The sequence below is a fragment of the Branchiostoma floridae genome, chromosome 10 (genome assembly GCF_000003815.2).
Source record: "Branchiostoma floridae strain S238N-H82 chromosome 10, Bfl_VNyyK, whole genome shotgun sequence".
NCBI lineage: Eukaryota > Metazoa > Chordata > Leptocardii > Amphioxiformes > Branchiostomatidae > Branchiostoma > Branchiostoma floridae.
In genome coordinates this window covers 16,281,151-16,294,607 of record NC_049988.1, presented here as the reverse complement: position 1 = coordinate 16,294,607, position 13,457 = coordinate 16,281,151, and the positions used below count along the sequence as shown (strand labels likewise).

The 13,457-nt window shown below is 43.1% G+C and overlaps 1 protein-coding gene across 1 annotated transcript; it reads left to right on the top strand.

Moving 5' to 3' along the window:
- The first annotated feature begins 328 nt into the window (after positions 1-328).
- Positions 329-12,392, top strand: LOC118424966 (G-protein coupled receptor 54-like). The gene is made up of 10 exons (XM_035833776.1): positions 329-449; positions 1,062-1,200; positions 2,684-2,846; positions 3,658-3,793; positions 7,830-7,915; positions 8,306-8,500; positions 8,948-9,025; positions 10,819-10,986; positions 11,568-11,809; positions 12,190-12,392. The coding sequence occupies exons 1-10, from the start codon at positions 362-364 to the stop codon at positions 12,308-12,310; spliced, it is 1,416 nt and encodes a 471-aa protein (XP_035689669.1). The 5' UTR covers positions 329-361; the 3' UTR covers positions 12,311-12,392.
- Positions 12,393-13,457: the final 1,065 nt, after the last annotated feature.

Below are 13,457 nucleotides of genomic sequence, written 5' to 3'. Positions count from 1 at the left end.
CGGTTTGAGGCTCTCCTCTGTTGCTAAATTTGATCAGGGTATTTCTACGTGACTCCCTCCTCTGGTGTGTCTGTAACATCTGATCTGATTGTAACGTTAGCTTCTTGTAATTTTCTGATGACAGAAAGCACGGTCAGATCATGATTTTGTTTGTGAAGGTCTTCTTGATTTGAAGGCTAGTGGATTCTTGAAACTAGTGAGGCTCTACTCTGCTGCTAAATTTGATCAGGTTATTTCTACGTGACTCCCTCCTCTTGTGTGTCTGTAACATCTGATCTGTTTGTAACGTAAGGTTCTTGTAATTTTCCGATGACAGAAAGCGCGCGCAGTTGGAGCGGCCTGACGGCTGCAGCAGGACACGATGGAGCTGGAAGATGCAGACATCCTCCCGCCAGACCTGGACCTGTGGTCCGACGGTTTTCTGGACACCAGCTGGAACAACAGAACAGGTGTGGCAGAGTTTTTGCTTTCTTCTTCTTCCGTACTGCCTGGCCTCTTTGCAGAGATTGACAATCGATCTATTGATGAATGAATCGACCGATTGATTTATTGTTTGATTGATTGATTGATTGACAGGTCACTTCACTACACTACACAATTTCAGCATGATATCGATAGATCTATCCATCTATTGAATGATATGCTTATCGATATATCTATCTATCTATCTTTGTATTGATTGATTGATTCATTCATTCGTTCGTTCGGTCGGTCACTCATTCATTCATTCATGCATGCATGCATCCATTCATCCATCCATTCATTCATTCATTCATTCATTCATTCAATCAATCAATGATTAATGAAAATTCTATTAACTGTGTACATATGTGACTAATGAATCTCTTCAACAATTTAAGTTTGGTTATTCTCTTTACTGTTGTGTTTACCGGTTTATTTCATAATGAGTTGATTCTGTGTACGTCGTACCATTCATATTACTGTTTGTGTAGAACAACCCCCTAGGAAATAGCATTGTCCTGTCTTGCCATCATCATCATTTTGGTTGGACCTTGATTTATCATTGTTTACAACCTACGTTATATTTCATTCCTTGACAGGAAACTTCACCACGGAGTATGAAGTGGCTCCTGTGGACGCCTATCTGGGCCCGGAAGCCTGGGTGGTGCCCGCGCTGTTCGCTATCATCGGTGCCGTGGGAGTGTCCGTCAACACACTGGTCATCTACATCATCACCAAGTACGGTCGTCTTGTTTATCATATGATATAGCATAAAACCTGACAGATTCTGCACGAACAAATCTGTATAGCCGGTGTAACCAACCTTCGCCGTAACACACCAGCTTTCATATTTACATCTATATATAGCCGGTGTAACCACCCTTCGCCGTAACACACCGGCTTTTATACCTGCATCCATATAGCCGGTATAACCACCCTTCGCCGTAACACACCGGCTTCTGCATCTGTATCTATATAGCCGGTATAACCACCCTTCGCCGTAACACACCAGCTTTTATATCTGCATCCATATAGCCGGTATAACCACCCTTCGCCGTAACACACCGGCTTCTGCATCTGTATCTATATAGCCGGTATAACCACCCTTCGCCGTAACACACCAGCTTTTATATCTGCATCCATATAGCCGGTATAACCACCCTTCGCCGTAACACACCGGCTTTTATATCTGCATCCATATAGCCGGTATAACCACCCTTCGCCGTAACACACCGGCTTCTGCATCTGTATCTATATAGCCGGTATAACCACCCTTCGCCGTAACACACCAGCTTTTATATCTGCATCCATATAGCCGGTATAACCACCCTTCGCCGTAACACACCGGCTTCTGCATCTGTATCTATATAGCCGGTATAACCACCCTTCGCCGTAACACACCAGCTTTTATATCTGCATCCATATAGCCGGTATAACCACCCTTCGCCGTAACACACCAGCTTTTATATCTGCATCCATATAGCCGGTATAACCACCCTTCGCCGTAACACACCGGCTTCTGCATCTGTATCTATATAGCCGGTATAACCACCCTTCGCCGTAACACACCAGCTTCTGCATCTGTATCTATATAGCCGGTATAACCACCCTTCGCCGTAACACACCGGCTTCTGCATCTGTATCTATGTAGCCAGTGTAACCGCCCTTCGCCGTAACACACCAGCTTCTGTATCTGTATCTATATAGCCCGTATAACCACCCTTCGCCGTAACACACCAGCTTCTGTATCTGTATCTATGTAGCCGGTGTAACCGCCCTTCGGCGTAACACACCAGCTTCTGTATCTGTATCTATATAGCCGGTATAACCGCTCTTCGGCGTAACACTCCAGCTTCTGTATCTGTATCTATATAGCCGGTGTAACCGCCCTTCGGCGTAACAGACCATCTTCTGTATCTGTATCTATATAGCCGGTGTAACCACCCTTCGCCGTAACACACCAGCTTTTATATCTGCATCCATATAGCCGGTGTAACCACCCTTCGCCATAACACACCGGCTTCTGTATCTGTATCTCTATAGTCGGTATGACCACCCTTCGCCGTAACACACCAGCTTTTATATCTATATCTATATAGCCGGTACAAACAGCAGAACAACCCCAACCACAATACTCCGTCAGGAGGTTACTCTCCTTCCAGGAGTTTTAAAAAAAATTTCAGAGAGATTTGAGGTCTTCGATGTCTTGTCGCTCCCTTAGATATAACGAGATGAAGACGCCGACGAACCACTACATCGTGAACCTGGCGGTGGCGGACCTCTCGTTTCTCGTGTTCTGCTCGCCCTTCACGGCCTACATGTTTGCTACCACCAGCTGGACTCTGGGCAGGAGCATGTGCAAGTTCGTCTTCTACTTCATGCAGGTCAGCTGCGCCTGGAATACAAAACTTATGTTTCCGACTCCTGTCCTGAAAAAAACGATCGGTAGATAGGGATCCCCCCCCCCCCTTTTTTTTAGATTTCGGCCGAAGTGACCCAACATGTATCTGTATCTATTAAGTCACTTCGGCGTAACACACCAGCTTCGCAGGCACGCGGTGCGACAGCAGCTGGTTATATTACACTGAACGATCCGTCGCACCCAACATTTGCACATCTATCTGCAACCGTTCTTTAAAGCTATCCAGAGAAAATGTCCCCACTGTGCTTGGTGACAACAATCCACTCTACGATAGTTCTGGGAAAGCACGGATTTTGAACACATCAATCCTACGTTGGTAACTCTGGTATTTGAAGGCATGACTGTTTCTTGTTCTAGTCTCCAAGCAGACCCTACGGTGCCTTAGAAATAGTATCAAAGCTGGCAAAGGAGTATAGGCGGCCAAAGGGAGATAGCCGGCTAAGGGAGTCAAACGGGCAAGTCCCTGGCCAGCTTTGATACTATTTCTAAGGCACCGTAGGGTCTGCTTGGAGACTATCTTGTTCATGTACAGTCTGACAATACAAAACTGAGTCAGAAAGATAGTTAAAATCTATTCAACCTCCTTGCTTCAGTGATATCACATAATCGACGTTTGATTTATTTATTTATTTGTTTGTTTGTTTGTTTGTTCGGTTCCCTAGGTGAAGTCAGAAAGAAAGTTAAAATCTATTCAACCTCCTTGTTTCAATACGATCACGTAATCGATGTTTGATTTATTTATTTGTTTGTTTGTTGTTTGTTCGGTTCCCTAGGTGACCGTAGAGGCATCCTGTTTCTCCATGACGTCACTCAGCGTGGACCGGTACTTCGCCATCGTCCATCCCATCACCTCCATCAACTACCGGACTCCGCGCTCCGCCCTCGTCATCAGCACCGCCATCTGGACCGGTCAGTAGTTTGTTTCAACCTTTGTTGATTCATGAGAAGCTCGAATCGGCCTGCAGGCCGCTTTTCATTGAGGTCATGAGGGAAGAACGTATATAACACTAATAACAGAGATACAGTTTACGTCATTAGAAGTCCTAATGAGTCTTGTGAGTCTATATACACAATTTTACATACATGGTGCAAAATACATAATAGCGAGAGACTTGATTCGAGTCCAATCATTTCGGTCATTTCCTTTACTTTAAGAGTCTCTTAAAGGAAGCTAGAGTTGGGGCTGTGCGTATGTCTGGTGGTAGATTGTTCCAGATGTTGGGTCCACGGTAGGCGATGGTAGTAGTAAAATCATTCCAACTCTTGTTTCTAGGGGTGGGTTAAAGCTAAAGTTGCCCATACATACAGACTGACAAACTGGCGCAGGAGGTGGTGTATTTCAGGCAAACAGGGATGATCTGATTGTCCCCCACAGACCAGATCTGGACACAGACTGTGAGATCATTTGGGCAAAAGCCCGGAATGGAGTATTTGCAAAAGTCGTGCCCCATTTGGGGGCATTCGGGTGGGAATTCCAAATATCCCCTTCACACGAGAAGGAATGAGCCAAAATTCCGTCAGAATGAAAATTCTTGTCTGTTCCTGGGAATTCGTAGTGTATTCTAGAAATCCCAGATTTTCTTTTGGCCACATTCTGGCAGGATTCGAGGTGGCTTGCCGTTTCGGTTCTCCATCGAATGAGATAAGAATGGTTCGAATAATGTTGGAATGCCGTAGAATGTGGTCATATTGTAGTTAGAATAGTTAAAATACACTTAGAATACACTTTGAATGCCGTTCGATATTTCTCCACTTCGAAAGTTTTTCGCATGTTAAAAACTTTTGGGCCAGCCAAAAGAACTGGCACAAATATCTGAAATGCAATGAGAATTTCTAGAATACAGTACGGATTCCCAGGAATAGAAAAGAATTTTCATTCTGACGGCATTCCGGCTCATTCTTGCTCTCGTGTGAAGGGGCCTTAACTCGTTATACTAACGGTAGATCTGCCTGTACAGTACGTATCCACCAAGATGCGAAGTCATTTCGTGCAGTGATCAATTCCCTCAGCCTAAGCGCTGTTCTCAAAAGTGACATTGAACGTCAGAAAGGTCAGACACGCTTTGAGTTTCACTTTCACTTTACTCACTCAGAAAACATTAACTTCTTCTACTCCAACATCTGCTTGGCAGCTTGTAGACCAATATTCCACTCAGACCCAATTTCCTCTACCTCTCCATGACAATATTCAGCCGCACACGTCACCGTTTCTTGGAAACTATGAACGTTTAACTTCATCACGCGAACATGTATATGGAGCTTGTCTCACAACGACTGGTTGATTTGATTCATCAACGCATATCAAATCTTGGAGAAGTGATTTCTGTAGAAAGCGTGCTTGTCAGCAAAAATGATCTGAAGGGTGTGCACAAAAGGCTAGAAAAGTGGACACTAGTATTGCGGTAAGCGAGGCAACGCATCAGAAGAGTTTTCTGTAGAAAGCGTGCTTGTGTCACGGTGGCCAGGGAGTGAGTCAGTAGAATCAGAACAGAGGCATGATGTTTGCGGATAGAAGACTTTATTCGGAGCTCTGGTAGACACGTCTTTCTCTGTCGGCTTCTCCAGGTCGAATCCCCGTCTTCCCTTACCACCTGTGCTCTTACCCCATCCCTCTACATGTGCTCCCAATTAATGTTACCCGGACGACACTCCCCACTCCACGGGTGTTATCACGCTGTCACTTCGTGCCACTTGTCAACAATCATGACATGAAGGGTTTAGACAAAGGGCTATAATAGTGGCCATTAAGGGGCGACAACCTGGAATTTGTCTTCATTCATTTTGGTATTTATCATAGAGAGCATCTTTCCTGGAATTTTCTCGAAAAATTTCCCCATTCTCCTCGTTTCAAGCATCTCTCTGAACAAGCATCTCTGAACCTATTCAGCACAACCTGGCCGTCAGCAGCTTCACAAAGGGCAATAAACTATATTACATTGCGAAACCGTACTCGCAATGAGTTCGCACATCAAAGGCGGGAAGGAGCTGGGCAAGACACGTGTATCGGTAACTTACCGCCTCTGGGTACGATTCCGATGATTTCATTGATGCCTCGGCTTTCAGTTCCGACATTGCTGCAGGGTCTTCGCTAAATGAGCCTTTGCTGATAGACTGATGATTATGTTTCCGCGGCTACGCACAAAACACTGGCAGATCAAATAAAACTGATATAGAGAAACCATGGGGATGTTAAGGTGGGTTCACACATGCGTATATATTCAAGTCCGTTTGAGGTGCGTATGAAGCTCTTAGTCTCTACCAGACTCCACAGGTCGCGGGAAAAATAGTACAAATTGGACAAATATAGATACATGACGTGCCAGATGAGTTAGCTGGCCGAGAAGTATGGTTAGCGACCCAGCTAACTCGTCTGACATGTTACCTGTTTACGTTTGTCCAGTTTCTATTATTTTTCCCGCGACCTGTGGAGCCTGGTAGAGACTAAGAGATTCATACGCACTTCAAACGGACTTGAATGTATATGCATGTGTGACCCCACCTTAACAGTAGAGTTCAGGCGCTGCCAAAATGACCAAGCTCTGCTTTTGGCGTCGTGGGTTGCACGTTGGAATTGAGATCCGGCTGCCCGGGTTCGGCGCGGGTTCGAATCCCGGGAGTCGGGATGTTGTTTCTTTCTGGTCTACTCACCCCTTTGGTTGTTTCAGGGACCATATTGGATCATAATGCAAGCTCTTCACAATTCTACTACCAATGGCTGCAAAGAGAAATTAGTCGGCCGATCTAATAAAAATAATAATATCATTTCGATTCTGTGAATACGTTTTTTTTTTCTGACAATACTTGCAATATGCTGCTTATGAATAATCCTTTTGTGACAGGCCTCGGTAGAAATTGAATCTCCGGAGGTCTATCAATTTAAATTGCGGTGCTATTTTTACATACGCAAGTAACTTACTTGCTTACGGGCAGACGATTCAGACACCATCCACTGCCTTTTATCAGTGACTGGACGAGAATCTAAAATTTAGAATTACCATGTTTGGAGCTTCAACACAGCTTTCAACAAAACTCTCAGAATCTTAAAACGTTAAAGTTGCCCGTACATCTGTAACAGATACATAGGGGTGGCGCCCATCTCCATTTCTGTAGCCACACATTTGAGCTAGCAGTCTGGTCCGCTGGTAGTGATGTGTGTTCAACTCCCATACTCTGCCTCGTTAGTGCTGAGCGGCTAAGCAGAGAACTCACGACCAACCGCATGCAAGGCGAACACCCTACCCGCTCCGCCATTGGGGCCACGGGGTATTGGAAAGACTCAAAGCTTCCAATAATGTACTCTCCTAAGCAGAGGTTGCTGGTGACATTTCCGACCCTGTGTCACGTAACATACTTGCCGTTATCAACAGCTTACTCCCTGTATACCTGCTTCCGACAAGTGACGCTTATGCTATCGTCATTGCACTACCAGTCTGCTTGGAGAGTACCAATAATGCAACATTGTAACTAATTTAACCCCCCACTCAACCCTCAAAAACCCTGAAGAAAGTCACTGGTTGCTGTCTAAAACGCCTGGCCGTTTCCACATTCTACCCACTTGATTGAGTACATGTATCTGGCATCTCGTGTAAGGCTTTCTTTTTAAGAAAATGGACGGGCGGCCTAGTGTTTGGGGTTGTTGGCTTGACAAAAATCTGTGTTTGAATTTCTAGCAGATCCGAATGCTGTATGTGTTGTGAACTAGGCACGTAAATCATTTGGAAGCTTGAATTGAAAATTAAAGTAAAATTTGTACTGTTGCACAATTGTACATTTTTTTTATAACGACGTGTAAGACAGTAACAGCGACGGATCAAGCGAAGTATCGTTACGGTAGTTTATTGTTCATTATGTTACATCATACTATTTGTTATTGACTATCAGCGTTATGCTTGAACGTGAAAGTGACCTTCATTTTTTGACCTTGAGCCGAATGTTTCACCTTCAGTGGCCCTCCTGGTTTCGTCACCTCTAGCCGTGAACTTTGACCTCACTTACGTAGAATGGCACACCAAAAACACCTACTGCATGGAAGTATGGCTTTATTTACATTTTTGTGTTTGCTTGTTTGTTTGTTTTCTGTTGTGCTTATTTAAATGCCATTCCTAAAATCTGCATACTTTATGGACTGTCATAGCTTTATATATCATTTGTTTTGTTTGTGTGCTTATTTGCTATTGCTTATGCTTTTACATTTACGTCGCTTTAATGACAGACTGTACCAGAAACTCGATAAAGTGACTATAATAGGCTGTGCGTATAGAAACGTTTCAAGTCAATATTTCTAACATGGGCACAAGGCACGTGACTTTTAGATGCCATTATGGAAAAGCCTAAATCTCACTTGAGTAGAAATGTCTCGTGATGTCTCTATAAAATTCAAAGTTCAACTTCTCATGACGACATTTTGTGATGTCCAATCAGCGCTGGGACAGCCTGTACGGACAAATGGCCTACTGGATCAGCATCATGGTCCTGACCTACGTGCTCCCCCTAGCGGTGGCCTCATGGAGCTGCATGCGGGTTATCCAGCAGCTCTGGGGCAGCAACGCGGTGTACCCTGGGATTGAGCAACTGCCCTTCCAGTTCCGACAGAAGGCCCTCCGGAAGAAACGAAAGGTAAGATGGCCGACCTTAGATTGGAGCGAAGAGCACTTTTTTCATGAATAAATAAAGGTTCAAACAAACAAAACTTTTTTTAATAGTAGTGCAGTGCGGCCTAGGCTACTGCTTGGTGTAGCCCCCGTCTGGCTCCGAAGCCACAATTTTGTCCCGGTGTATACCACATACCGGATGGGTACCAGTAGTTGTTTTCAGGGTATGTCATGACGTCTACTTGTCGCCAGGTTCCGGGTTAATTTTCAACTCCGAGTTTTAAAAAAAATCTGAGTTAACGTTCAGACGTTATTATCGATCTGAAGAAGGCGTCAGTGGTTATTGAAAATTTAATTTATGCATATCTTAGTGTTGGGAAAAAAGTTAAACATTCTACCATGATTATCACCAGCACAGATGGGCTTCCTTGAGACTGAGAATGTTTTTTTTTATGTCCTGTCCCCACCTCAGGTGTGCCTGATGATCGTTGCCATGGCGCTGATGTTCGCCATCTGCTGGCTGCCCAACCACCTGATCGTCCTCTGGCAGGTTTGTCATATATCATATAGGCCATGTTGATTTGTTTATATAAATCAATTATATTATTAAAATCAAAGAACCCACGCATTATAAAAGAAGTGGGTAAATTTGTATCCACCGCCTAAAAAGAATAAGTCAAACACAACAACCAGTATCATGTACACTTCAGTAGCACAACATAGTCATAGAATGTAGTTCCTAGCACCTTTGTATTTTCCTTGTTAAATATGTTGTTTGTACCAGCAATTAGCCCTCGGGCAAGAACTTGCAATAAACATATTATCTCACCTCACCTCAACGGTCCCATAGCCTCACCGGCCGTAGGGGCAGCACATCCATACTAAACATAAACATAAACATATTATACGGCTATATAAATGACATCCTCTGCGAACCCCAAAACTGCTGCGAGCGTGTGAATAAAAAAGGTTTGGCCCTAAAAAAATTGCCTTCGTCATGAAATCTAATTATAAGTGGTCGGGAAGGTTGAACAAAGGACTAAACTAAGTACAGAGTATGGTATACCGAACAATAGATCCTCCATTTTTGTCATTCTATGACATTAGTAAACGTTTTCCGATATCATTTTTTCATTCTACGGCATATATTTTGCAGCCGCTTTGTATGATTTACAGTGTGATTGAAAACTTTTTAATCTTTGTTTTATTTTTCGAAACGGTCAAAAATTGATGCGCGCGCGGATATTATCCACATAATCAAATCAACATGGCCATTACTTGTTAACGGAAAGGTCTTTGCATTTTAAGAAGTAGATTGAACTGGTAAGTGCTAGCACTCGCCACAGGTCGCAAATTCAAATCTAATCAGAGCTTAGATTGGATATTTTTATCATATTAGCTGTTGTTGTAAATAAAGTAATATTTTGCACGTAATACTATAGAGCGAGCCTAATAGTAAATTATGATTGTGTCAATGACCTGGTCCAAAAAAAAAAGCAAATAATATTATGTGCGATAGAGTAGCTTGACAAAAAGCTACGGGGAAAACATTCTGCATTTCCGAGAAAATCTTGCTTTTCTAGTTACAGGTTGTGTTGGCAAGTTCCGCATGCAGATAATTTGAGATCATCATTGAGCCCAACTCATAACCAAACATGGCGAATTAACCCGTTCTGCCTAAATTCACTTATTCATTATCTTTCGGCACTCCAAAAGCTCCTGTCATGAACACAGGTACCAATCAACACCCACGTAAACGTAAATGTAGCGCTGGTTATTGTTGAAACGGTTGCCACTATCCAAACCATCTGCACTACAGTTTCGTGTGAATCAAGGCACTACGTTCTCTATTACGGGGGGGGGGGGGGCGTATGTCTGCGGATAAAATGTCAGGTCTATCAACATTGATGCGGCGTATATGTAGCTGTTTGGATGGATGTATAGTTGATTGTACCTTTTAATTTGGGAAAGCTAGACCTAAGATGTACATGATCATGGACCTGTAATTGAATATTAAAATTGAAACTTATCTACAATGATAGTTGTTATTGTTTTTGATTTATGTTTGTTTGTTGATTTTATTTGAAATTTGTTTTAATAAACAGAAAATTGTTGAACTAAATAGAAAATTGCTTGGGGAAGCAAAACAGGTGAAAGACACCTCTTCGAGTCGCCTCCCTAAAGTTACAAAATAATAATAGAAATGACGATAACGAAAACGATAATGGAAACAATGATAACATAATGATAATTACTGACAATGGTAAGATGGTAATAAATGATAGAAATCATATTACTAATATCAACAACAATAATAACAATAATTTTCTGTTCATTTGGCAGGTTCTGGACCCAAAGGGATTCCCGCGCAATTTTGCGATGCACTCCTTCAAGATCTTCGCGGTGACCTTGACGTACCTTCAGTCCGCTCTGAACCCGATTCTCTACGTCTTCTTGGGAGAGGCGTTCAGAAAGAACTTGAAGAAGGAGTTCCCTTGTTTCTTCAGGTCAGTTATCCCTTACTAACAGAGACGGGGGCCGATACCAACTGCCGGACACCTTTTATCCTTCGCTGACGTCACACGTCGGTTTACGCTTCGCGTGATTTTAACTCAGATCCAGTTGCTTGAGTATGAATGAACGAATGAATGAATGTTTGTTTAACGTGTCTGGCAACGGCAAGTCGCCCAGCCCATATGGGCTTATAAGACAGCAAAACAAGAAAATATTACTACAGAAAGTCAAATCAAATATAATTGATTGGTTGTATACGTAAACAATGATAAATCAAGGTCCAACACAAAATGATAATGATGGCAACACAGAAAAAATGCTATTTCCCAGGGGGTTGTTCTATGAAAATTAGTAATATGACTGGTACGTCGTACACAGAATCAACTAGATATGAAATAAACCGATAAACACAACAGAAAAGAGAATAACCAAACTTAAATTGCAAGTTAAGGATGGGTAATTGCTATTTTAGCCTGGTATCCAGCCGTAATATAGCTCCCGAGTCTCTTCTCTCCTCGTCGTAATTGAGAAGAGGAGCTGAGAAGAGACTCGGGAGCTATATTACGGCTTGATACCAGGCTATATTTGGCGTTACAATATGGGCGTTGCTTTTTTTTCTCAGATCTAGCCGCGTGGGCTCCAACCGCGAGGCGGGCACCGGCGTGCCCCCGTCTGCTAGCAGGCCGCTGGAGCTTGGGGCCCCGGCTAGCGTGGCGGGCAGGAGCGGCCATCAGCGGGCAGCGGTGCCGGCCAACCACAACAAGATCGACCTGGACCTGACGCCGATGTCCGTGTCCTCCGCCGCCAGTAGCTCAAAGGAGTACGTGGATTTTTGTTTACAAGATTTACCTTACGTTAAGGGTATGCCGTACGTGCAATTTGTCGGTACGTCACGTCCGCCACGTATTTCTGAAAACGTTCAGGCAGTACAGGGCAGGCGCATTGCCATTTTCTTGTTTCATTAATATTTTTGATTGATTGATTGATCGATGGATGGATGGATGGATGGATGGGTGGATGGGTTTTGGGTGTGTGTGGATGGATGGATGGATGGATGGTACATTATTGAATGATGGCAGACAATATGGAACATTTAGTGCTCATTTTTTTATTAGATATTTGAGAGGTCTGTCAATTTTTTTAGCCTCTCAGTGTTTTTGACAGGTCATTTTTTAATTTAGGCCTCTTCTACCATTCCAGACGCCCTCTTGTCATGCCCAGCACAAGTAACTCCATACTACTGCGGCGATCCTCCTGCAAGCCCAACAGAAACCACAAGATGGCGCGCATTCAACCTGCGATTATGACCAGCAAGGTCTAAACATGGCAGATGAGAACATGTCACCAACTCGGAGTGGAGTTGTGAAGTATATTTTTGCATTGTCAGTTCACCTGTATCCGCGAGGTATCCTGTATCAGTCGTGTTGTACTTTAAAAAAATGGGTATTTGGGGATTACAAGCCTCCAACATATTGAAAATATCATATTACAATTTCAAACCACCATCCAGTAAACTGATGTCCCTAAACCCTGTTTTTAAAAACAACGAATATAGGTTACCCCACATATAAAGGTGAACTAGTGTTAGATAGAGATGAAGGATAACTAGACCTTAAAGTATTGATGGGGATGCCATTGTAAATACGTGTACATGTACATGTACACTCTTAAGATGTGGTAATGCTGCATACACTCTGCACACAAGTCAGTTTCTTAGTATAGATGAAGATACATGTACATATTAATGTATATGTATATGTACCAGATGGATCCAGAGGTTAGCATTTCTACTTCGACACCAGAAGGTTGGGAGTTCGAATTTCATCTTACCCAAGTTGCCATGCTACTGGAAAGGGTTGCTTACCCTAAAGCGTGGTCCCCCCACTGTGTGTCATATTATCTGAAAGCCCAGGGTAAATGCCTTGGTACATTAAGCCTGTATATACTCCCTGTTCTATACTCTTTTTTTTTTTTGTACAGTATGTATGTGTACATATGTATGTATGATATACTGTACATAGCACAGGCCTTCATGCCGCAGTTGATAGGAAAATTAGTGTTCAGGTTGACAAATTCTTCGACTATTGAAGAAATTGTTACAGCCTTATATGGTCCAACAACCCTATTTTTGGACATCTCCTAACCTTAGCAATTTGCATTCCGTACCATAACCCTAATCCAAACCCTAAACCTACCCCATGCCCTATGGCTGTTGGAACATAGGACTATGCCAGGAAGGAATTGTCCAAATAGAGAACTGGATCATGCAGAGGACTTATGACAGAAAGGAGAGGATGCATCATACCTCCCTTACCTTTACCACACAAAAAAGTCTATACATCTAGCAGACTCTACTGAATCATAGTTGACCTCCATCAGTCAACATTGACCATGGTACCGCAGTAAACTTTGTATATAAAGCCCTCCACTAGCACTTTATATACATAGACCCTGACGTTAACATTAGC